The sequence below is a fragment of the Dermochelys coriacea genome, chromosome 5 (genome assembly GCF_009764565.3).
Source record: "Dermochelys coriacea isolate rDerCor1 chromosome 5, rDerCor1.pri.v4, whole genome shotgun sequence".
NCBI classification, from domain to species: Eukaryota; Metazoa; Chordata; order Testudines; family Dermochelyidae; genus Dermochelys; species Dermochelys coriacea.
Window position 1 is genome coordinate 39,672,902 of NC_050072.1, and position 26,560 is coordinate 39,699,461.

Here is a 26,560-nt window from a genome sequence, read left to right on the forward strand (position 1 = left end):
CACCCTTACTGTTACTCTGACATTTTTGTGTGTGTTGATATTTTGTGAGAGATTAAGTAGGTTTGTGTGTTTCTTTAGCTAGTGTGAAAAGCCTGGAAATGGCTTGGAATAGAAAATACTATACTGTAGTAAATGGCTGCTTTTCATTTCTAATGCATTATGTGCTTGATATGCAGTAATAAAACTAAATGGCTTCTGAATTACACAGTTGGATACAAGGTGAAATGTTAAAAAGAAAAAAAATTGACAGCTCCTGTCTTCTTTCAAACTATTTCTAGCATTTCCATAATTATCTGTTTTGACAGCCTCCTTGTCAAGGGAAGAAAAAATGTATTTCCGTGAGTAGTAATAAGCATAAAGTTTCAATGATTGTTTTGCCCCCAAAAGAGAATAATTACACTGAAAATTACATTCTGTTTAGTTACCACAATGCATACCTGTTTTTTCCTTTTATTTGATCATAAATATTTATTTCTGAAGTTATATGATGAAAACTAACTTCAATCAGAAGGATTAGTTTATACAGAATTCAGATTCCCTCACCAGAATATGCAATTTAGAAATATTCTTTATTTGACACTGTTTGAATCACACACTTTATTTTTGCTTCTGTCTCCTTTCATATTCTTCAATTGAGAAGTTTTAAAATGGAAACTACTCTATGGAGATTCTAGTACATTTCTCTCTGAAAAACTATTGCACTTGCACATAGAATAGGATTTTAGCAAATTAGGTTTTTTATTACTGACACCACAAAAAGCTGAAAAATAGGATTTACAAGTGTTGGGAAATGGTGTGATATAAGACAGAGGACAAAGAGATCTTTGGAACAATATACTTTTCACCGACGTTGCTCAACATCACTAATAAGACTGGAAACCCTGGCTAGATTCAGATGCCCTTACTCACATTGTATTGCACCTTACTGCAGGAGTCAGCATGATTTCAGTGGCACTAATCGTATACATGTGCTACTCAACGTTGGTATTGGAATCTGTTCTTACCATAGTATTAAGGCTGGAAAGCACTAGTCAAAAGGCAGTGGCCTCTTTCTCTAATAGTCACCTGCTGAGGAGGAGAGGAACATGTAGAATCCATCCTTTTACATATTCTTCACTCCTTGATTCCCTTTAATTGTTTCCTCGGTTTGATAATAAGTTGGCCTATGAGCTGCACAGAGGAGAACTGAGAGAACAAGGTGCGCCTCTTTACCTCTGTGCTGGCTACCTATATATCGGTTCACAAGACAGTAGTCTGCTACTCCCTCTCCTGCACATGTAGGTTGGAAGTGGGTGAAACCGTGGCTGTATCCTCTAGCATAGGCGCCAACTCTGTGGGTGCTCTGGGGCTGGAGCACCCATGGGGAAAAATTAGTGAGTGCTCTGCACTCATTGGTACGCAAGCTCCCCCTCCTTGAGCATGCCGTGACTCCACTCCTCTGCCTACCTCCCAGCACTTCCCACTTGGCGGCCGCCAAACAGCTGTTTGCACGCTCTGGGGGAGGGGGGAGGAGAAGGGACATGGTGCTCTCAGGGGAGGAGGTGGGGCTGGGGTGGGGATTTGGGGAAGGGGTTGGAATGGGGCAGGGAGGGGGTGGAGTTGGGGTGGGGACTTTGGGGAAGGGGTTGGAATGGGGGTGGGGAAGGGGCAGGGCCTCATGGAAGGGGTGGAGTGGGGGCAGGGCTGGGGAAGAGGGGAGTTGAGCAGAGGGGAAGTTGGCGCCTATGTCCTCTAGTGCACCAGTCAGTGCAGCTGAGACAGTGGAAGGGGATGTAAACTGTGTCAGGAAAAGAGTTGGTACAGATTACATCATACACTAAGCAAGGAGAGGAGCAGGGACCAAACTGTAACTCAGAGTCATGGTTTAGTCGCTGCTGTGTTCTTGGAGCACCTCAGCTATGCACTGTTTTTTATTCAGGTCAGAATGCTAGGTGCCAGTGCAGCCCTAAATGATTTCAGTGTTCTTATTCCATCAGCTTTCTCTTTTGTCCATGAGCACATATTTGGTTCTCTATAAAATACTACTTACTTTTCTTGTCCTGTCATATGTAAAAATCAAACTTAGTTCCTTTCTCCCCATATTTCCATGATACCACTATGGTGCTGATAAAGTTATTTCACTTTCTAATTTCTATACATTTCCCCTTTTCTTCTCACCCTCCTTAGAAAATATGTTTGCCAAGTCCACTGGATAATAACTTCAACTGATAGCATTAAATTCTTTTAACTTAGAAATAGCAATGCAGTAGCTCAGTAAAACTTTCAATCACTTTGGTCTAAACTGGATTTAAACTATGTTCTTGCAAGTTATAGAATTAGTACCTATTCTACTTAGCCCTGAAGTATACCAACACTCCATTTAAAACTCTGTACAAGGCTGTTATGTATGCATGAGCCTATTAGAAGCCTGCTAATGTACTTAGTGGCTTAATACTTCCATGTTAAACTTATTAAGCCCCTAGACATGATTAATTGCAGTTTTCATGCTGTTATCAGTTCATATCAGGGTATTACCACAGCTCTCATTAAAAGGGTCACAAAAATGACATAAGCACCCTTTCACAGAGTATAACCAACTGCTGACCTTAGCAGAATATCCTGAAAGACATTTGTGCAGTTGTGTTTCCATTGTAGGAGAATTACCTTCAATTTTACCCTTTTAAGAACATGTGCTGTTAGTATAATTAAAGGTCTAGTTCTTTTCCTGCATATGTTTAGAGGTTGGGTTAGGTTGTAAATGAAAGTACCACTTCTAAAACAATTAATATTTTAGCTTAATAATTAGTTAATTTGGGGGATTTAAAAATTACTTTGTCTTGTGTTCAAAGAACAAAAAAAGCTTACCACCAAAATTCTCTAGCCAGTGAAGAAGACAAACTATGTAATTGTCCCCAAATAAAGAAGATTGTTCAGATCAATTTGTTGCTGAAATATGCAGGACACACAAACTCAAAAAAGCATGTCAAAGTAAAAAGCAGTGCACATTTTAATAATTGTAATTAATCAAAGGGTGTTTTCAGTGAAACTGAATCTGAATAAATTACATTTGACATTGATTTGGCAAATGTTTACTGTTAGTTGGCAGGAATACTTAGAAAGCACATCTTATGCAAAATCATTATTTGACTAGCCACTGTTTGGTTTAAATAGATTTTTTTAGTAAACCCAGATTTATCTAACTTCAACTGCTCTTCTGTATTCTCACTGCACTGACACTGCCCTTCATTTACCTTTTTAGTTACCACTCCCAGATAAGAATGGTTGGATTAATGTTCATTTGCTGAGCTGGAAGGAATTGTTTGGGTCAGAACATTTGGTGCTGGCTGGTGACCAGAGAGCCCTTTTCTCCTTCCCAGATTTGAAACATAACCTAATGGCCTATTATTTCATTTTGACTGTTTAACTTGTAAAACCAGAAAATGCATTTAATTAACCAATTTGTCAATAGTATAAAAGTGTACACATCAGTTTAACTTTCATCACATTACTAGATTTTAATTGTCTCCTCAGGTAAAAACTTTGATGTTGTGAAATAAATACTAAACTTTATTAATTTCAAAATAGCTTCTCTGTGTTTTCTGTTCACCAAATGTTATAGAAATGTTTCTGCTTAGTTGTGCACAAGCGTTCTTAACAGAGTTTAAAGTTCAAGTTTCATGGATTCATAGATTCCAAAACCAGAAGGGATAGTTCTGATCGCCTAGTCTTACCTCCCATATAATGTAGGCCATAGAACTTGCCCAAAATAATTTCTAGAACATGGCTTTTACATCCAATCTTGATTTAAAATTTGTTAGTGATGGAGAATCCATCATGATCCCTGGTAAATTGTTCTACTGGTTAATTACTTTCATCATTAAAAATGGATGCCTTATTTCCCATCTGAATTTGTCTAGCTTCAACTTCCAGCCATTGGATTGTGTTATACATCTCTCTGCTAGACTGAAGATCCTGTTTATTAAATATTTGTTTCCTATGTAGATATTTTATAAATTCTGATCAAGTCCCCCCTTAATCTTCTCTTTATTAAGCTAAATAGACTCAAGAAGTTCAATCTATCACTATAAGGCATGTTGTCTAATTCTTTAGTCATTCTCATGGCTCTTCTCCCAACCCTGTCCAATTTATCAACCTCCTTGAATTGGGGACATCAGAACTGGACATCATATTTCAGGAGTGGTCAAAACAGTGCTACATACGGAGATAAAATAACCTCTACTCCTACTTGAGATTCCTATTTATGCATCTATGTATTGTATTAGCCCTTTTAGCCACTGAATTGCACTGGAAACTCATGTTCAGCTGATTATCCACCCATGACCCCCAAATCTTTTTCAGAGTCACTGGTTCCAGAATAGAGTACCCCGTTCTGTATGTATGGCTTACATTTTTAGTTCCTAGATGTATACATTTACGTTTAGCTATATTAAAATCCATATTGTTTCCTTGTGCCCAGTTACCAAGTGTTCCAGATTGCTCTGTATTAGTGACCAGTCTTCTTTATTATTTACCACTTCTCCAATTTTTGTGTTCTCTGCAAATTTTATCAGTGATGATTTTATGCTTTCTTACAGGTCATTGATACAAATATTAAATAGCATAGGGTCAAGAATCAATCCCTGTGGGACCCCTGCTCAATGATTCCCTGTTTACAATTACATTTTGAGACCTATCAGTCAGCAAGCTTTTAATCTATTTTGTGTGCCATGTTAATTTTATATTATTCTAGTTTTCTAATCAGTGGCATGTGGTACCAAGTCAAATGCCTTACAGAAGTCTAAGTGCATAATATCACCACTACTTTTATCAACCAAACTTCAAACCTCATAAAAAAAATCAAGTTAGTTTGAGAATTTCTGTTTTCCATAAATCCATGTTATTAGCATTAATTATGTTACCATTTTTAATGCTCTAGGAATCAAGTCCTATATTAGCTATTCGATGATCTTGTTTGGGATTGATGTCAAACTGACAGACCTATAATTACCCAGGTTGTCCCCTTTGCCATTTTAAAATATTGGCACAACATTGGCTTTCTTTCAGTTTTCTGGAACATCAGTTTTTCAAGATTTTATTGAAAATCAAAATCAGTGGTCCTGCAAGGTCCCCTGAGCCAGCTCTTTTAAAACTCTAGGATAGAAACTATCCAGTCCTCCTGACATTTTAAAATGTCTAACTTTAGTCACTGCTGTTTATCATCTTCCTGAGATACTAGTGGAATAGCAGAGTGTTATCAGATGATCAGTATTTGGGAAAAATAGATGATAATGGTCTGAACAGAATATTTATTGAACACTTCAGTGTTTTCTGACTCATTATTGATAATTCTATCATTTCCATCAAGTAATGGACAAATACCATTGTCAAGATTCTTTTTTTGTTCCGAATATACTTAAAAACCCTCCATCCTATTGTCCTTAATACTGCTGGCCATAGATTTCTCCTTATGTCCAGGTGCATCCCTTATCAATTTCTGCAGTTCTGAGCTTCTGATATATATTTGTTACTGTGTAATTCCCATTTCTTACATTTGTTTATATAATTTTTTATATATATAAAAATGCCTTCACTTCCCCCCTGAACCAGGTTGCTGTTTTAACCAATACAGCCTTCTTCCTTGATTGTGGGATTTGGGCTTTTTGGGCATCAAGTGAAGTGTTCTTAAACAATTCCTAATCATTCAAATTTTTCTGATTAAATTCAATCAGAATTAAAAAACAAACAAACAAAAACACCACACTTTAAATGCCAGAGACTAAAACACAAATCTTCCATGAATATGAAGTATTTGAGTAATTCAGACAAAGGGGGGTGTTGCGTGTCCAGATCTTTCTTACTTTTGGCATCCAATAATTGTGCAGCTAATCCTGTATCAGAAGCCAAATCAAGAAGCGTGTGAATTTGTCCAAATATATAAATTATTTACAATAATTTTGGATAATCTAGAAAGATGGCATTTTTTAGATCACCATAAAGTGTCCGTTTATTTTTAAGTAGCATTTAAGACCAACCCCATGTAAAATCCCAACTGGGATTATTTTCAGAAATTAATAAAGTAATCTAAATGTTAGTGTTTCTGCATTTATATTATTTGGTACAGTGTCTTCAACAAAATTGAAACAATAAAACAGATATTGGATTGTCAAATTACTTCTTTAAAACTCCACTCCTGCCTGTGCAATATATCTCATATTCTCCATCCTCAGAACAAGGATGGCTTGCACTTTTCCTTCAGGAGACTTTGACAGCCACAACAGGGGGAAACTGGGCCTTGACGATCTAGACCAAGGCCTTGTACTGCTATGGACATGTATGGGGAGCCAATGAAGGGATTGGAGTACAGGCATGATGTACTTATGGGGTACAACTAAAAACTCACAGCTGGCCTGTGCCAGCTGACTCAGGCTTGCAGTGCTTGGGCTAAGGGGCTATTTAATTTCAGTGTAAATGTTTGGGCTTGGGCTGATGCCAGATCTCGGGGACCCTTCCACCATGGAGCCCAGACTCCAGCCCAAGCTCGAACAGAAATTAAACAGCCTTTAGCCCAAAGCCCACGGAGTCAGCTGGCATGGGCCAACCCGGCTGTCAAATTGCAGTGTCGACTACCCATGGAGGCATGTGACATTGAGGAGATGGGAGAGTTTCTCCTGTCAACCCAATGCAGTGTATACACTGCAGGAAGTGGACGTAAGCTAGGTTGACTCCAGCTACGTTATTCATGTAGCTGGGGCAGTATAATTTAGGTCGACATATGGCGGTAGTATAGATATAGCCTAAGTTTTCAATTCTCTCTAGAAAACCAAGCTACTCAACTGCCAGGCCAAGGTACCAGTGGATTGTACAGCAGTCCACTTATTGTCCACTGTATTGACCCCCTAACTCTGTGCTCCCCACTCACACGCCCCACCTTGGAAAATCACCATAGTTCACAGAGACAAACTTTATCAGATTAAGCACACAAATTAAAATTTAGAATGCCTGTGACAAGAAAAAATCTAAATTCATGTGCCAACACTGCAGGTTTTTTTCCACTGCAAAGGAGGCAAAACCAGCTTTCTACTCCACAATCACTACTTCAGTAGAATCACAAGCAGCAGAACTTTCTGCATGACGAATTGGTTAATCAGTCAATCATCAGTTTTCAGCATATAACCCAGACACTGAACCCAATCTGTAAAACGCATCCATCAAACTTCACTGAAAAGATCAACTGGATATAAACATAAGTAAATAAGAAAACTCCATTCCTGACCAGGCTGTATTCCCTAATCCCACCACCCTTCTCAAACTTTGGCCCTGTCATGCTTTCCAGAAACCAAGAAGCCCTTAAAAAATTTAGAGCCACACTTGCAACACAGAGCCATGGCTGGCTGGCAACAACCAGCAAAGAATAACTATGCCTACTCCTAATGACAGATATCAATGTCACCTTCAGAGGAGGTCTGCCCCATCCTCAAGAATCCAAATGTTGACTCAGAAAAATCTCTCCAACTACTGTCTTTCTTCTAACATCCCATTCTTAGTCTCAATTGAGGAAATTCCATCATGAGCCATCTATCATCCTGGATGGCTTGCCTTTGGGCTTCGGACCAGAGCACAACTGAGAGACAGCCCTGGTAGCACTAAAATACAATCTCCTTATGGCAATGGTCATTATACTGGACCTCTCTGCAGTTTTTGGCACATTGGACTGTAAGGTATTGCTAAATACATTAACACACAACAGAGCTGGAGTATATGGCACAGCACTACATTGCCTCCAATCATTCCTTTCCAGCAGAACATCAAGAGTGGTGATAGATAACTGCTCCTTCTCCCCAAAGAACTTCACATGTGGAGTCCTGCAGGGATCCAAACAATCCCCTCTTCTCTTCAATATCTCTATAAAGACAGTTGGAAGAGAGTGAGATGTCATGGGCTCTACTGCCAATACTGCATTAATGACCCCTAAATGTGTGCATCATTCTTCACTGATGCAACAACCATCCTGTAAGATAAGTCCATCAATGGCTATTAGCCAGGATGGCCAAGGATGCAACCCCATGCTCTGGGTGTCCCTAAACCTCTGATTGCCAGAAGCTGGGACTGGATACCAGGGGATAGATCACTTGATAAATTGATCTGTTCTGTTCATTCCCTCTGAAGCATCTGGCACTGGCCACTGTCGGAAGACAGGATACTATGCTAGATGGACCATTGGTCTAACCCAGTATGGCCATACTTGTGGCCATCATCACACAGATGTCCAGAATGGTTACAAGAGATAATCTTCTGGATGAGACACAGCCGGCTCAAACTCAAGCCAGGCAAGGCAAAAGTAATGCTGGTTGATGGGAACAGCTTTGAAGAACCATCTTGAACACTTCCCCTGAACCCTTGCATTCCATAGCAGGGATACAGTCCCCAATACAGTAAAGTTGTGTTAAGCCTCTGGGTCCTGTTTTGTGCCTCACCAAACCTGGAAAACTAGGTAGCCTCAATGACCAAAAATGCCTTTTTTCACATCTATCTTACTAGCAAACTTTGCCCCTTCCTCACAGATGAGGACCTTGCCACAATAATCCTGGCATTTGTTATCTCCAAACTGAATTATTGTAATTCACTGTATCTGAAGGTGAATGCCTAAACAATGTAAAGATTCCAGTTACTGCAAAATGTGGCTGCCTCTCTCCTTCATGGTTAGTCTTTTTATGTCAGTTAATGGATCTTTTCTCCTGAGTTCTGCTCTACTCTGAGTAATAAAGAGCACTTTCAGCATTCTTCAGATATGTGATAAAATCTACCTATTGAGAATTCCAACATCAAAATCCTGACATCCTTAGTTTATATTTCCTGGGAAGGTCATGAGAATTGCGTCAGGACTTCCACAAGTACAACTGGCTAATGGATTTAGTGCTGTATCTCTGAGACTTATAGGACAGACTGGAGCTTGTCTGTCCCCTAAAGATCAGAGCACATTACGCTTTAATATTCTTTTATTGAGCTCTCTGCTGAAATGCCCTCTAGCCATGTTTATTTGGGCAATCGGTAACAAAGTTAGGCCATTTTATGAAATATTTCAGTTCAGTTTATTGACAAACTTCCTAAGTGAGAAGCTAAGTCACTCTTCTAATCCTGGAGGAACAGTTAAAAATACTTCTCCATACTTGTCACTTCCATACAGTATATAGCACAGTGAATGTCTGTCTATAAAACTTTTCCAGTCTCAGCGTAAATGCAATCTCTTAATTCCTTAAAGAAGCAAATCCTGCTCTCTTCTCTTGAGGCCCAGAGGGTACTGCATGGTGCTGCTGTGCAAAATGGGAGGGGGGCAAGGGCAATTCCATAAGCGTTCCCTGCGCATTAGCCTGCACTGGGGAAGTCTCTAAGGTGCCACAAGTACTCCTGTTCTTTTTGCGGATACAGACTAACACGGCTGGTACTCTGAAACCTGAGAGTCAGTGTGTGTTGTAGAGAGGTGGAAGAGGGAGGCAAGGAGGTTTCATGGCTGCTACTCTGATCTATAATCTACTCCTCATGTAGAGAGGGGAGAAATCAGCAAGGCTGCAAAGGACAGATTCCTAATGCCTCTTGCAACTACTTGGGCTGGATACTATAGACAGGATTTGAAGCTGAAATGGTAAAAAGCCTGATATCTAAGGAGCGGTATATTTTTAGTGAGTTTTAATGATATTTCTCCCATAAATGAACTATGTATATATAATATATTAATCCTAATTAATCTTGGAAGGAATTGCTTCTTGTTTTTATACATTTTCTTAAATTTTCACTTTTTGACTGACTTTTGCACTAATAGGAAATCTTTAAACTTGGTAACTAAAACTGTAATGCCTTTAGAAGTTGAAATCTACAGCATTCAGGAATACAATCATATTACTGTACTTAATATACCAGGGTGGATTTGATTTAAATCAAATTGATTTAGATCATGATTTAAATCATTAGTCAGGAAGACTCGATTTAATCATGGATTTCTACATAAAAATGTATTCTTGTTGGTTGTTATAACCTTAATACGTATTCTTCACAAATCAGAGATAGATGAAATCCAAACTGGATATCTTTTATGGCCTGCTGCCATTATAGGTTTTCCCTTCTAGTGAGAGACTGGTATGGTAGATCTCAAATCAATGAAGGCTACACTCAGAGAGACCTCAAGACTTCTGGAATATGCTGCTCAAACAGTTTCACTTTTGTTTCTATTGCCTGTCCCTCCTGTCTCGCATTTATCTCCAGACGACTTCTCCTGTCCAATCTATTTGTCCCCAACAATCTTCTATTCATTGAACTTTTTGAAACTTTGCACTTTTAGAGAGAGGTAAGGGATTGACTCTGTATACACAAATTTGCAGAGGGACAATAGGGTTGAGGTCTGTTTTTTCTCACCTTTATTTATTTATTTATTTTATTTATTTATTTAACAACATTTTTGCTGTTAACAAGCATGTTATCTCTGGAGACACAGATCCACAGTTTGAAAACTGCAAAACTAAACATCTCTGATGGTATCTTCTAAACTGAGCACTGAGTCCCATTAGCTAGGTAGAAAGATTAACCTAAATAATCTATACAGAAGACCCTGGAACCCCGTAAGATTGGGTACCTAATCCATGAACTATTGGAACTCATTTACAAAACTTTTCTTAAACATTACATGAATATATTGCCTCATACTATAGAATTAGAATTTATAATCCCTATTCCATGATGAGATATCTGAGCTATAATGACAGGTTTCAGAGTAGCAGCTGTGTTAGTCTGTATTCGCAAAAAGAAAAGCAGTACTTGTAGCACCTTAGAGACTGACACATTTATTAGAGCATAAGCTTTCGTGAGCTACCGATGAAGTGAGCTGTAGCTCACGAAAGCTTATGCTCTAATAAATTTGTTAGTCTCTAAGGTGCCACAAGTACTGCTTTTCTTTCTGAGCTATAATGTATCTTAATTAAAACTATCTTAAAATAGTTTTTTCCTCAAAGCAGTTTATCAAAAACTGATTTAAATTTAAAAATATCCAATTTTTTATATTTTTTTAATCATTGATTTTTATCCACCCTGTAATATACATATTTCACTTTTGTTATTATCTGACCTCTAGAATTGTCAGCAAAAGAGTGCACCAGTTGTTGACTTCTATATACAGTATATGTCATGTTTATCATGACACTTTCCATCTCTGCTTAGATTATTAATAGTAAGATTTGTTTGGTTTGAGCAGAGGGGGAAAGAAAAAATTAATGACACTTGCTGGCTGAAATTGAATCATTCAAATCTAATAATAATCCCTTTCATCTTCAAAACATAACTGATCAGTACTAACACCATCCTCTAAGATAAGTTAAATTATCCACATTTTACAGATGGGGAAATTTAGACAGAATGTAAGACACACTTGTCTAAGGCTACAAAGAGCGTCAGGGTCAGAACTGAAATTAGAACTAAGGATTTACTTCACCCCAAGTCTTGTGCTCAGACCACCAGCCTGTATCAGTGTCTTGAAACACATTCTGAATTCCACATGCAAACAGAGAAATGTTCCTTTTCTGTTCTTTTATTTGTTTATTTTTTTGATGTTCAGAAAACTATTTAATTTCCAGGTGATCTGCCCCAAGAAAGCGAACAGAATCTGAAAAAACACAAGTTACAGATTGATATCACAGCTAGGAGAGGTGGTGAAATGCATTCTAGACTGTCTCTAACTTGAATTAAACAAGGTCCACCTTTAGCTTCTGTGTTTGCTTGTGTTAAATGTTTAAAAAAACTACCTTTTTAAGACTCAGCCTACTTTTCTGTTTGTTTCAGAGTAGCAGCCGTGTAAGTCTGTATTCGCAAAAAGAAAAGGAGTACTTGTGGCACCTTAGAGACTAACAAATTTATTAGAGCATAAGCTTTCGTGAGCTACAGCTCACTTAATCGGATGAAGTGATCTGTAGCTCACGAAAGCTTATGCTCAAATAAATTTTAGTCTCTAAGGTGCCACAAGTACTCCTTTTCTTTTCTGTTTGTGTTACTAACAACACCTTAAATTAAAAGTAAACAATTTAAAAAAAATCCAGTTTACTGTCACACATACACTGATATTTGTATTTTGCATTTCAATACCAACAATGAAAATCTATGAAGGAAGTTTCCCTTTCCTTCTGTCCTGCACTGTTTTAGTTACAAATGCTGCAAGTGAAATGTTTGTTTTAAAAACAATTTTCCGATAGGAACTTTAAACAATACGGAAACATTTGTATTGGTCTTATGTTTTGTAAAATCTTCTTTATATGAAAATTCTAAATTTTGATTGGACAGTGCCTGTCTTTAAAAAAACAAAACAAAAACCCCTTAGTATCCATGGACAAGATTTTTACAAGAAAACTCTCTGTAACATTATCTATCTGCTTGGGCTAGTTTTTCAAATGTGCAAATTTCCACAAAACTCCTGATTCATACGCTCAAATCAGGAGTTTCTTGCACACAAACCCCTGCTAAAATGTACATATTAGTTGCATAAATTTTATGCATAAATTGAATGAATACAGATTCTTGCATTTGAAAGTCTGCCTCTGAAGTATGTAGCTTGCAAATGATTCATTCTTAGCCCTGGTCTACACAACAAGGTTAGGTTGAATTTAGCCGTGTTAGGTCAATTATATAAGCAATGCTTCTGCACAACCAACCCCATTCCATTGAACTAATGGGCTCTTAAAATTGACTTCTGTACTCCTCCCCGGCGAGGGGAATAGTGCTAAAATTGACCTTGCTGGGTCAAATTTGGGGTAGTGCAGACGCAATTCGACAGTATTGGCCTCTGGGAGCTATCCCAAAGTGCTCCAATGACACCACTCTGGACAGCACTTTGAACTCCAATGCACTAGCCAGGTACACATGAAAAGCCCCGGGAAATTTTGAATTTCATTTCCTGTTTGGTCAGCATGGCGAGCTGAGCAGCACAGGTGACCATCAGTCCCCCCAGAATCGCAAACAAGTTCCAGCATGGACCGAATGGGAGACACTGGATCTGATGGGGAGAAGAATCTGTGCAGGCCAAACTCCGGTCAAAAAGAAGAAATGCTAATATATATGCCAAAATCGCACAGGGCATAGTGGAGAGAGGCTACAACAGGGACACACAGCAGTACCGTGTGAAAGTTAAGGAGCTCAGGCAAAGCTACCAAAAGACAAAGGAGGCAAAGAGTCGCTCCGGGTCAGACCCCCATACATGCCGCTTCTATGATCAACTGCATGGCATTCTGGGGGGGATACTACGACTACCCACCACTGTCCGTGGACACCTGCAAGGGTCATGCAAAAGGCAGGAGGATTTTGTGGATGAGGAAGAGGAGGGAGGAGAAGGAGAATGCACAGCAGGCAAGTGGAGAATCCATTCTCCCTGGCAGCCAGGACCTTTTCATCACCCTGGAGCCAATACCCTCCTAAGGCTGGTTCCCGGACTCTGAAGCTGGAGAAGGCACCTCTAGTGAATGCACATTTGTAACTACACTACAGGGGTTAAAAGCAATTATGTTTAATGTTTTATTTGCCCTGAAGAATCGGGATGTATTCACGGTCAGTACAGCTATTGGAAAAGTCAGTTAACGTGTCTGAGGATGGAGCGGGAATCCTCCAGGGACATCTCCATGAAGCTCTCCTGGAGGTATTCTGAAAGCCTTTGCAGAAGGTTTCTAGGGAGGGCTACCTTATTTCGTCCTCCACAGTAGGATGCTTTACCAAGCCAGTAGCAAGTAGTCTGGAATCATTGCAGCACAAAGCATGTCAGTGAATGGTCCTGGGTTTTAGTCACATTCAAGCAACATTCAGTCTTTATCTTTCTGTGTTAGCCTCAGGAGAGTGATATTATTCATGGTCACCTGGTTGAAATAGGGGAATTTTTGTAAGGGAACAGTAAAAGGACCCCGTTCATGCTGGGCTGTTTGTGCTTGGCTCAAAGTGATCATCCCTGAGAATAGCCACGTGATGGGGGGAAGGATGAAGGGATCAGCCCAGAGAATAGCCATGTGGTGGGGAGGGGTGTGCTGCACATCCACCCGAAAACCGCAGCCCCTCCTTTTAAATGGCAAACCCAACTGATATTGCTTGCTATGGGAAAGGAGGGCGCTGCAGTTTGAAACCATTCCCACATGTTATGAAGGCGGAGGAAGCCAACCCCACATACCGTTTGGCTTACCATGGATACCTGGAAACCTAATTCTGTTGCCCAGCTGTGTGTGATGTGTCACCATACCGGCAGGCACTCAATATAAAAGGGAAAATGCGACCTTGTATCTAAAGCACGTGCTGTCTGCTGTGAATTGATTGATTCACTGTGAAAGAGTCTCCCTTTTGTTCTCAGAAATGTATCTTCTTAAATTCTACTCTCCCTTTTTATCCCCCCGCAGGTGCAAATGTTTCTATGCTCCCTCTATCATCTCTATCCGTGAGGTTATCGCAGATTAGAAGGTGAAAAAAACGCACTCGCGATGAGTGTTTTCCAAGCTCATGCAGTCCTCCCACACTGATAGGGCACAGCTTAATGTATGGAGGCATTCAGTGATAGAGGCCAGGAAAGCATTAAGTGAGCATGATGAGAAGAGGCAGGAGACGATGCTGAGGCTAATGGGGGAGCAAACGGACATGATCAAGCATCTGTAGGAGCTGCAAGAAAGCCAACAAGAGCACAGACCATCGCTGCATCTGCTGTACAACTGCCTGCCCTCCTCCCCAAGTTCCCCCATATACTCCTCACCCAGACACTCAAGAATGCGAGGGTGAGGCTCCCGGTACTCAGCCACTCCACTCCAGAGGATGGCCCAAGCAACGGAAGGCTGTCATTCAAACAGTTTTGATTTGTAGCATGGCTACAATAAGCAATGTGGCCTTGTCTTCCCCACCCCACCCAGGCTACCTTGTCAGTTCTCACTTTTTTTTAATGAATAAAGAACAAACGCCTGGTTTCAAAACAGTAATGACTTTATTTCCTTTGCCATCTGTGATCGAAGGGGGGAAGGTGGTTGGCTTACAGGGAATTAAAATAAACAAAGGGGGCAGGTTTGCATCAAGGTGACACATGCAACTGTCATAACGTAGCCTGGCCAGTCATGAAACTGGTTTTCAAAGCGCCTCTGATCTGCAGTGTGCCTAGCTATGCTCTTCTAATCGCCCTGGTGTCTGGCTGCTCAAAATTGGCTGCCAGGCGGTTTGCCTCAACCTCCCACCCCACCATAAACGTCTCCCCCTTACTCTCATAGATATTATGGAGCACACAGCAAGCAGCAATAACAGTGGAAATATTGGTTGCGCTGAGGTCTAATTTGGTCAGCAAACAGTGCCAGCGAGCTTTTAAATATCCAAAGGCACATTCTACCAGCATTCTGCACTTGCTCAGCCTACAGTTGAACCGCTCCTTACTACTGTCCAGGCTGCCTGTTTATGGCTTCATGAGCCATGGGAGCAAGGGGTAGGCTGGGTCCCCAAGGATAACTATTGGCATTTCAACATCCCCAACAGTAACTTTCTGGTCTGGGAAGTAAGTCCCTTCTTGCAGCTGCTCGAACAGCCCGGAGTTCCTAAAGATGCAAGCATCATGCACCTTTCCTAGCCATCCCACATTGATGTTGATGAAACGACCCTTGTGATCACCAGCACTTGCAGCACCATTGAGAAGTACCCCTTGCAGTTTATGTAGTGGTTGGCAAGATAGTCTGGTGCTAAGATAGGGATACATGTTCCGTCTATCGCCCTGCCACAGTTAGGGAACCCCATTGCCGCAAAGCCATCCAGTATGACCTGCACACTTCCCAGAGTCACTACCCTTGATAGCAGAATGTCAGTGATTGCACTGGCTACTTGAATCGCAGCAGTCCCCACAGTAGACCTGTCCACTCCAAACTGATTCCTGACTGACCAGTAGCAGTCAAGCGTTGCAAGCTTCCACAGGGCTATCGCCACTTGCTTCTCAACTGTCAGGGCAGCTCTTATCTTGGTATTCCTGCACTTCAGGGCAGGAGAAAGCAACTCACAAAGTTCCAGGAAAGTGGCCTTACGCATGTGAAAGTTTTGCAGCCATTGGGAATCATCCCATGCTTGCAGTTCTATGTGGTTCCATCAGATTGCTTGTTTGCCAGGCCCAGAATCAGCCCCACTGCCACCATGATGTCCCAGTTGCCACATCCCGTGCTTTCAGGAATGTCTGTGTCCATGTCCTCATCACAATTGTCCTCGTGCTGGCGGCTCCTAGCCAGATTCTGCACATACTGCAGGATAATGCATGAGGTACTTACAATGCTCACAACAGCAGCGGTGAGCTGAGCGGGCTCCGTGCTATGGCATTTACACGGGTAGTCCAGGAAAAAACTTGAGAAACGATTGTCTGCTGTTGCTTTCATAGAGGGAACGAGGTAGGGGAGACTGAAGACATGTACCCAACACCGCCCGCGACAATGTTTTTGCTCCATCAGGCTTTGGGAGCTTAACCCAGAATTCCAATGGGCAGTGGGGACTGTGGGATAGCTACCCACAGTGCACTGCTCTGTGAGTCAATACTAGCCACGGTACTGAGGATGCACTCCGCCAACTTAATGCGCTTAGTGGGGACATACACAATCAACTATATAAAATTGCTTTCTAAAAATTGACTTCTATAAAATCGACCTAATTTCGCAGTGAAGACATTTAGACTTTGCAGTATTGATTAATACTGATTAAGAAAAATACAAGGGATTATTTCTTTTCTGCTTTCTGTGGCAAAATCCTGGTGCCAGGCAAAATCAAAACTCCAATTTCACAACAGCCAGGGATAGTGTAGATACTACATCAGAGATTTTTTTATTTTATTTTCCACGTGCCTCTTAGCCAGTAAAAGCTGATGAAACAATTAACATTAGTGCATCCTTTCAAACCAAACTACAGTTACAAATCAGTGAATAAAATAGACCTTAAAACATATAGGATTTAGTTAAAACTATTTTTATCTGATCCGGTAAAGCTATTTCATTAGATACCCCTTGCAAAGATTTGGGATTAGTAAATAGCTGTTTCAAAAGCAAAATGGACTAACTGCCTATATTTTTAGTACAAATTTTAATATCCATTTAACAGACTATAAACTTTCCAGATACTGAAATCATATGTTTTGATTATTTAAGGGTGCAACACTTACACAAGACAAATCTGGAATAAGTCCTTGGAAATCAGTCAAGTTATTCTAGATTTATACTAGAATATGGTAAATGAGGGCAGACTAGGGGGACAATGTAAATTCATTATTACATCTTGACAATGATGAAGAATAATTACTTTACTGTTCTAGATAATTTTTATTCCCGTTCTAGATGGGGATAATACCGTGACAGAAAGTGCCCCTGTATTCACACCCTGAACACGATTGTAATAATTTTTGAGAAAAATATACCTTGTAAATATCAGCTTTGAATAGTGCAGTTCACCTCTGCTTTGACAAGTTAATCAAAATATCGGAGCATTTTTTTTAATTATGACTACAATTGCAGTAATCCAAAGCAATGCATTTTGATTGTCTTTATTTTGCAAATGCACATGGAGAGAGAATGTGTAAAATTAAGTTTAGGAAAAAAGATACCTATGGGTTTTCGTTTGCTATTTCAGAGTATAAATTACATTGATGTCTGCTTTAACCATTTTCCTTCTTGCCTGGTGGCTTTTTGCAGGAAATTCTTAAGAATGAAATCTATAGAGAAGAAATAAAACTGAAAATCACAGATGCTTCTGAAAAGGACAGCCTCCTTCAGACCAAGGAATATGAGGGACTTGTTGCTGAACCAATTAAAACTCAAATTAAAGGCCATGCATCATCCCCTTACTATGGAAAGAATGAGCCTTCACCAGACCCATCCAGCACTGCAAAAACCTTTCAGCCAGGTTCCTGGATCCCACCAGCTAGCAATAGCCGTAATAAATAAACAGTTGTAATGTGAAAAATCTTGCCAGTGCATTGTGTAGAAAATTGCTCTAACAAGCAACATGACTGAAGAAAACTTTTTCACTTACCAATTGTGTGTGAGAAATAAACTGATATATTAAAGTTAATTTTCATTTGTTTTTACAAGCTAGATCTTAGAAATCATTGAATTCTTAGTTATTACTGTGACTAATTAGTAAATCTTAGTATAAAACTACTGCTACTTAATTTTTTTAAAGTAATTGTTAATCTTTTGTTATTCTTGAGCTCATTCTATTTAGTTCATTGAGGTAGGAAAATGTCACAATACGCTTTCTTTTGACAGGCATTTTTCCTTAAAGGTAACAATTATTATATATAAAAAAATTATAACTATAATCTGGTCTTCAACATAATGGATTTCACATAGCTTATTTGTAGACATGATGCTTATAAATGACCTTTTGCATTATCAAATCTAGATTTTTTTTGCTTAATCATCATGTATTTCTATGGAATCCCAAAGAGTTCCCTGCCTATTGTTGCCTTTTAAGATGGTCAGTGCTGTTGGCTCCCTTACATGATTGTAGGGTCTGTTTGACCTCATTAACAGAAAGCACTTCAAAAATATAGAGAGACTACATTCTTTGTTAATTTTAGGGGACTATATCTTGTAACTGTATTAATAGATGGTAAAATCAACAGTTGAAGTGTGACTTGCTCGCCATCGTTAAGTAGTCTAAAGTGCTATATGGAATCAGTCTGAGTCAAGGAGCAGAGTGTGGAAGCACTTTCTCATTTTCCAAGAATTTAAGACCTCCTAGGCCAGGGGTTCTCAAACTGGGGGTCAGGACCCCTCAGGGGGTTGCGAGGTTATTACAGGGGGATCGCAAGCTGTCCACCCAAAAGCCACTTTGCCTCCAGCATTTATAATGGTGTTAAATATACAAAAAAAGTGTTTTTAATTTATAGGGGGCATCACACTCAGAGGCTTGCTATGTGAAAGGGGTCACCAGTACAAAAGTTTGAGAACCACTGTCCTAGGAAATGTCTACACCAATAAAATTCTTATCAAGATTACAGGAAGGGCCAGTAATGGTGCAGCTGCATCTGTGATAGGAAAAGTGTAAAAATTAGTGCAGAGAGGGCACAGACTCTTTGTCCTCTTCCCCCCCCCCCCCCCCCCAGTGCTTTTAAAACCTGCTCTGTACAAGTTTTCATGACTTAGTGGTAAAAGCACCTGAGCTCCAGGTTAGTGACTTAGCACTCTCCATTGCTATCAATCAGATGTGCTATGGCTAGGTCTCCCTAGAAGCTGTGGCCCCCAGACCCTGAATTCTGTGCTGAAGGTGTCAGACTTGTAACAGCTTCAGTAACAAAAAAGACACATGACTATTAAAATATAAAAAGTATCAGACAATACTCCTTGTTTTGATATTCAATTGTGGACATCTCAGTGGTGGAATGTCCTTCAATTGTGCATTACCCCCAAACCGTTTAATTTGCAATAGGATTTGATTTGGATAATACACAACTTCGTTACAGAAGTTGTCAGACAGGAAGAGCTGGAGGCTTTGGCTCCTGTGCAAGGGTCAGTTAATGTTTCAGGCCTTTGAGAGGCAGCTGAAGCTTTTAGCAGCTGAAGAAAAGATTCATCTCTTTTTTTCTCGTTTCCTATCCATATACATGATTTGACATTTTGACCTCTTGCTTCACTGGCCCAGCACCCTTTGAAAAGAACCAGCCTCTCCCCTGTTAGATAGATGTTTCTTAAAATGATCTTTTTAAAGAACCATCTATCTAATGGGAGAGGCTGGTTCTTTAGCACTTTAGACTACTTACAGATGGCCAGCAAGACACACTTTAACTGTTGATTTTACCATCTATTAATACAGTTACAAGATATAGTCCCCTAAAATTAACAAAGAATGTAGTCTCTCTATATTTTTGAAAGTGCTTTATGTTAATGAGGTCAAACAGACCCTAAAATCACGTAAGGGAGCCAACAGCACTGACCATATATTAATTAATTATAATTGATTCTGTCAATGTTGATAACACTTACTGTCACTAGTTTTAAGAGTTAGCCCTACCCTTGCAAGGAATGGACATGTTTGTATCCTAAGAACTTCATGTGTTTATGTTAATTTAGAAGATTGTAACCATAGATTATGAAGGCAAACATGATTTTTAATGAAGTTTAGATTCTTTTGTTAAATCCTATCAATTTTATGGCCATGGAATTGGAAAGAAATTTAAAGGGCCAGAGATATATTACCATCCCACCACATTCCCAAACAATTTTAGGAATAGTACTGAATGGAATCTGAGATGGAGACTGACCACTATAAAAGTTTTTATATGATAAAGGGAAAAACTTTTGTGTGGTTATTACTGCCTGCAAAAGGGAAATAGTATTCTACTTAGAAAAAAATATAATTTTGATGGGTTATGGTGTGAGAATGAGCAGAGTGAGTTTGAATCTAGCATCTGCCCTGCAGCTCCCAAAAGAAAAGGCTTAACTTGGAATATTGTTCAGCAATCAAGGTAGACCATCATTCCCAACCTGATACAAACCCCAGGCACTGCCTCAATTACCCCTTTCTTCACTCTTATTTTCAAGTTTATCTTCAAGACCAGAGTTGTCTGATCGGTTTTTGTACCACCTTTATGTCCGTCCCCCCATCTACCAAAGGTGTTGGTTTTGATGCTTCTGTTACACTTAGCCCTGCCTCTGGACCACCCATCTTGAGCTGCTCTAAGACACTACCCTCTTAAGAAAACCCTTTAACTTCCTTCTCCAGTGTCTACAAGAAGCTTGTCACATTTTAAAATTACTTGCTCCATCACACTGTTATTCCTAACAAATCGTATTTGTTCCTTTCATCCTTCCCCAAGCTGCACCATGTCTGAAACTGGTGTGTAGCCTCATCTGGGATTTTCAGTGTCTTAGGGGATTCAGAAATCCATGTGTTTACTAGCACATGTTTTCACTGTAGTGGGAGGCACCCAGCATGTGCTGAGGTATTAAAATAAACTAAAGTGGTGAAAACACATCATTAGGGATTTAAAGTGACTGAACAAAAAATTAATATAGGAAACTGTCTTTCACTAATAGACTAAACAAATAACAGGTATTTTCCATATCTACCTTCTGATTCTATAAATTAACTAGGCTACATCTGGCTTTAATTGGTGTGCATGGTGAGATCCCACCTTCCACCTCCAACACAAAGCAAATGTTCCCAGGCAGGATTCACCAGCTGATTAACAAATGCTTCATTTGGAGACTTTAATAGTACGAGTCCTTTACATCAGCCACACAGAGTGAGCTGTGCCTACCATAAAAAACATTGTGTAAGTCACACCACTTTTGAGAGGATTATGCCTAAGAATTAATTAATTTGGATCATTTTCACTTATCAATGTATGTTGAACCCATTCTCTTTAGAGCCCTTTCTTTAATGAAATATATACTCAAGTATTGTATAGATGGCACATTCCTTTTCTCTACAGCTGTTACACATTTTTATAAGTCAGAATAAAGAACAAACATTTTTTAAAAAGTATCAAATTTATTTAGGTAATGTAGTTAGTTTTGAGTCTGTTCCATTTTAAAACAATATCAAAACTGTATAAATACCAAGGTGTAACCACATTCAAGACAAACACTGAAGACTTAATCCAGATCACAAAAAAGTGAAAGCATGCTTTACGTTCTAACAATACTTGTCTTCAGCAACACTCAGAGAAGAAAGAAAAGGAGTACTTGTGGCACCTTAGAGACTAACAAATTTATTAGAGCATAAGCTTTCGTGAGCTACAGCTCACTTCATCGGATGCATCCGATGAAGTGAGCTGTAGCTCACGAAAGCTTATGCTCTAATAAATTTGTTAGTCTCTAAGGTGCCACAAGTACTCCTTTTCTTTTTGCGAATACAGACTAACACGGCTGCTACTCTGAAATCAGAGAAGAAAGCGAACCTTTACACCTGAATGTTTCACATCCAACTCTTAACTAAGGGCTAGTCTACACTAACAACAGTTAAGATGCCTTGTCTGGTCACGGCTCTTAAAAAACAAAAAAAACCCACTACCCACCTCCACGGGGGCACAGCTCCCAGCACTGGTGCAGTTCACACTTGTGATTTACAGTACTGAAACTTGCTGCGCTCAGGGGGAGTGTTTCTTCACACCCCTGAGCAAGAAAGTTGCAGTGCTGTAAATTGCCAATGTAGACAAGCCCTAATATCGATTTAGCAAAACTTCCTTTTTGTTAGCATTGGTATGCATCTCCTATTCACTTCCTCCTTTCAATACTATAGAGCATCTGCTTTCGTAAGTGTTTATCCTTTACCTACTAAGTGAAGAGCTAGGCACAAGAATCCTATTTGCTCTGATTAAGAGACATGTTATTGGAACAGGGCCTAAAACTTGATAGCTACTACAGGATCAGACCTATTGGAACTAAAGTAGTAATAAAAATTAAGATTTGCTAAAGCATATTAAACTACACATTTTTCACTTTTACTATTATTCTTTGGACAGAAAAATCTGAATAAATTAAATGTTAGCCTTAGCTCCAATTTACTTTGCAACGTTTACAACTAGAACCACATGCGACTTTTGTTTCCTTTCATTAAGCCATCCTTTCAAAGCTGGTAATATCCAAGGCAGTTCCTCTGCTACTCCAGAGTTACTGTTGTCCTCACCTAAACCTAGAATGGTATTTAGTTATTTGCCAAATGGAGCTCCACGTTTATTTTGTGAAGCACATTGTAGGCAAGAGCTGTTCACATTGGGATATTGTGAAAATGAGGTCATTTGCCTACTGCTTGGTTGTAAAAAGTTTCCTTCTGTGAACTATCCGAAAAAGGCTCAGTGGACTACTGACCATCCAGGAAGCAGATTTTGAGAGCCACTCATGAAGAATTTAGTCAAGTGACTGTGAAATGCTAACACGGTTCCTATAATAAGACAAACTCCTGAGAATACAAAGCTGACTGCTGCAGAAACAAGGACTGCTATTCCAGGGCCAAGTTGAAACCAGGGGGAAAAAAAAAAAAAAAGTACTATAATGAAGACAAACTAACAGTAGAAAAAAGACTGTATTAAAACAGAGTTCCTAACTGTCCTGAAAACCAATAACTGCAATATTTTTAGAAAGTCAGACATTTTAATTTTTTCTTCCATAATTTAATATTTACATGTTTGAACATTTGCTAAAGCAGTTCCAATTGAAAAAAACAAGCCCCACCCCCCACGTGCATTAATTTTAATGTATGGCATGTAAACATACAAAAGTAAACTCATTGGAAAGTGGTATCTGGTTGAAATATACACATCAAATGCCATAGTAGATTAGACATCAACACAAATCGTTTAAGCAGAACATGAATAATTTCAGGGGTTGAATTGTCATAGTTCAAGAAGATTGTTGGAGGAAGACAAGAACACACAAAGATACAAGTGCACAAGAATGCTTCAACGAAAAAGCACATTTTTTTGCACAAGGAAGGCATTTAATCCCTCTTTGTTCGTTTGGCCTTTGCAATATTTTCCTGGCGTTTCTGTTTCTTCTTTTGCTCCCGCTCCCTGGCCTCAATCATTTTTGCCAGTTTCCATGATAGCACTGCACTTGCTAGGAACAATGGTGTAAGGGCCAAGATCACAGTGGTAAGAAAGCCATATGGATCCTTTGCAGCCCATTCCACAACATATTCAGCCCAGGCTTTGATATCAAACATCTTTTCTAGCATCCAGTTGGGGAAATCCTACATAAAAATTGAATGATAAAATCTTTTCATTACATGGTCATAAAAGTACAGCAAGTTACGGTGCCTATGCAGTGCAGTAGCAATATCTGCCCCCGTTACCTAGTTATTCAGAGTGCTTCACATTTATGTAGCTAGAGGGAGGGAAGCAGCTGTTTCAGTCAGCTGTTACGATCGTTCTCCAACACACGCTTTCCACTTTTCCCTCTCATCTGCACTTTCTGAACTTTCCTATTCAAACTAGTCAACCGGCGGGTTGTTTATGCCGCCAAACTCGTTTTCTTTTAAACTCTTGTTCCAGCTCCGGAGCTGGCGGGACCCCCGATGGTTACGGTTTCTCCGCACCCCGGAGTTAAAACCCCGCGGATCTGCGGTCCACGCGGGCGAGGCAGTAAACGCGGCGGAGGGCCGCGCTGCACCGGGAGCTGCGGCGAGGGGGCAGCGCGTCCGCTCCGGCTACCCGCACCCGGAGCGGGGCCCGGCCGGGAGCGAGACGCTCATTTCCCGAGTCGTTGGGGGCGGGGGCGACCCCCGCAGCGGACCGACGAGCCCACAGTGTGTCGCTCTCCCCCCCTCCCCCTCATCCGACCGCTCGCGGCAGGGTCACGCTCCCCTCCCCCGCCCCAGCGCTCTGCAGGGGGCAGGCAGCGGCACCCGAGGGGCGGGGCTAGCATGAACCACGGCCCCGCGGCGGGCGAGGGGCCGGCTGGCGGCACCCCCTGCGCGGGATCACGGGCCCAGGGGGAGGCTTCCGGGGGAGCCCTCGCACTAGAGCCAGCCCGAGCCCCAGCGAAGAACTGACCCCTCCTCGCGCTGCCACGGCGGCTCCCCGAGCAGAAGCCGCGAGGACAGGCGCCTCACGGGCCAACCGGAAACAGGAAAAGGAGAGCGCGCAGCCCCCACCGTTACGCCTCCGTAGCCATAGAGTCTGTCTCGGGCGCGGCTAGCGCGTCCCTTCAGCCGCGGCTCTTCGGGGCCTGGAGGCGAGTCACGTGATTGCGGCGGGCGGCTCTGCCTCTGCCGTTGCTCTGTGGGGGCAGAGTAGCGCGTCCGGACGGCGCGGGGCACTTCCGGGGCAGCCGGTAGGTAAACAGCCTGCGCCTGGCGGCTCGCGCGGGAGCTGGCCGCGCGCCCATGGGCGGGAATGCGGAGACAAGGCTCCCTCAGGGGGACAGAGTTCCCGCTCCCCCCACCCGGAGCATCGTCTGGCAGATCATGAGCGGGGAGGGGGCTGCAGAAGCCCCTTGGAAAAGCAGAGTCTGCGCTGCTCCCTAGGGCCGATGTTCGTGGTGCTCTTTGAAACTGAGCCCGTCAGTGATGAATGCCCCGGTGTCGTAGGCGGTGGTGTAGCCCTGGGCGTCTGGCGGGTACATCCTCAACGCCCCAACGTCGGAGTCCGGTGTCGTGGGCAGTTGACTCCCCTCCCTCCCCCCCCCCGGCCCTGACGTCGAGCGGGAAAGGAAATAAATTTGTTCTCCCAAAGCGCCCTGATCCCCTCATGTTGTATACCGACGTGCAGTGTGGTGGGACCTGTCTGCTCATTTTAGAGGGGTGTGTGCAGATATCTTGTTTGTAATTGAACAACAGCTGGTATTCTGCTCTAGGTAGTGTTTATACCGAGCTCATCATGGGAATGCATCCGATGAAGTGAGCTGTAGCTCACGAAAGCTTATGCTCTAATAAATTTGTTAGTCTCTAAGGTGCCACAAGTACTCCTTTTTTTTTAAAAAAAAAAAAAGCTTATCACTGTAGCCTTCCCGTAGTGCATTAAGCCACGTGTCGAATCTGTGATATGTTTTTCTCATCTTCTCCCCTGGGGGAGAAGTGCATGTAGTAAAGTCTGGTGTTGGAAGTGTTTTAAATCTATATATACACATGTTGCCATAAATCCAAGGGGCTTCTGTCTCCATTTAAAAAAAAAAAAAAAACCCAACAACACAACAGGCCAACTACTGGACCTCCAAGTTAAATTAGTTGAACTTCCTTGCCTTGATGTGGTTCAGAATCCTAAAAGTAATAGTGCATTGTTAAATGCATGTAAAATGGATGCAAAAATTCAACAAGTGGGGAAGGTCAAGTACATTTGCCTGGAAAATTTTTGATACAGTAAAAGCCTACAGTATGGGTAGATAGAACAACATATTAGGCCCCACTCTTGCATACAGTTGCACATGCTTAATTTTACCACTGTGAGTAATCCTGTTGATTGCCATGAGTCTGTTCATGGTAGTAAAGGACATGCTTTCGTGTTTGCAGGATTGGGGCTTTAGCATGGTGGATTCAGAGGTCTTGCAGTTACTTGAACTAGGTTGATCCGTTCAGCAATTTCCATTCCCAGCTTTTGTGTGCTTGTTTCTCATATATATTTGTATTACTTAAAGGGCATCACATGAGGAACAAGTAGTGACTGTGCTTTACCAAAGGACATAATAATTGGCAAAAAAAATCTGATTGATCTAAAATTCTTTCCATTGGGTATGTGTTATACATACATTTTTGCCACATGCAGATCCTTATCATAGGATAATTTATGCATTCTTAATACAAATTTAAAATTTTCTAAGGCTGTACTGTCCAGGCTATGCCTATAATATGCACTGAAAAGCACAGTCTGACTTCCTGTACTGTATTGCCAAACCCTTATACAAGCACTGGAATCTCTTAACTTTTCTCTAAGTCTCTGTCTCTTTGTATAATAACTTCTACAAATGTCAGGAAAATTCAGAGCTCATCTAAGTCAATGATGTGGTTATTATTTCTAAGATATTGTATTAGCATTATTGTTAGATGGTTTTACAAACTGTGTTATCTAAATTAATAGTTCATTATAGCAAGGGAACTACCTGGTTTTGGAAACTTGGGATACCTTAAAATGAACAGGCCATCC

The 26,560-nt window shown here is 40.8% G+C and overlaps 3 protein-coding genes across 10 annotated transcripts in view; 2 read left to right on the plus strand and 1 right to left on the minus strand.

Annotated features, from left to right (window-relative positions):
• NDUFAF2 (NADH:ubiquinone oxidoreductase complex assembly factor 2) overlaps positions 1-20,268 on the plus strand; it is a 137,240-nt gene extending 116,972 nt beyond the window's left edge. Inside the window, exon 4 of the mRNA XM_038401331.2 lies at positions 17,670-20,268. Coding sequence (XP_038257259.1) covers positions 17,670-17,921 — 252 coding nt within the window. The 3' untranslated portion in view covers positions 17,922-20,268. The remainder of the gene's footprint in view (positions 1-17,669) is intronic.
• A 2,513-nt stretch (positions 20,269-22,781) lies between these two features.
• Positions 22,782-24,662, minus strand: SMIM15 (small integral membrane protein 15). Of its 4 annotated transcripts, none has more exons than XM_043514855.1 (2): positions 24,535-24,662; positions 22,782-23,673 (listed from the first exon to the last, which is right to left on the minus strand). In XM_043514855.1, the coding sequence occupies exon 2, from the start codon at positions 23,656-23,658 to the stop codon at positions 23,422-23,424; it is 237 nt and encodes a 78-aa protein (XP_043370790.1). In that variant the 5' UTR covers positions 23,659-23,673; positions 24,535-24,662; the 3' UTR covers positions 22,782-23,421. The 4 variants fall into 4 exon arrangements, with proteins under 4 accessions (XP_043370790.1, XP_038257277.1, XP_043370789.1 ...); XM_038401349.2 differs by having other exon boundaries at positions 24,476-24,606; XM_043514854.1 differs by lacking the exon at positions 24,535-24,662 and adding an exon at positions 23,886-24,251.
• Positions 24,624-26,560, plus strand: part of LOC119855440 (THAP domain-containing protein 6-like) — a 36,495-nt gene continuing 34,558 nt past the window's right edge. For 2 of the 5 annotated variants that reach the window (XM_038401347.2, XM_038401345.2), the window contains exon 1: positions 24,624-24,755. The gene's annotated coding sequence lies outside the window, so the exon portion shown is untranslated. The remainder of the gene's footprint in view (positions 24,756-26,560) is intronic. The other 3 variants (XM_038401342.2, XM_038401348.2, XM_043514853.1) reach the window with 3 other exon arrangements.

Coding starts and splice junctions, on each gene's coding strand:
- SMIM15 (XM_043514855.1), bottom strand. CDS start 23,658: ATGCTAGAAAAGATGTTTGATATCAAAGCCTGGGCTGAATATGTTGTG.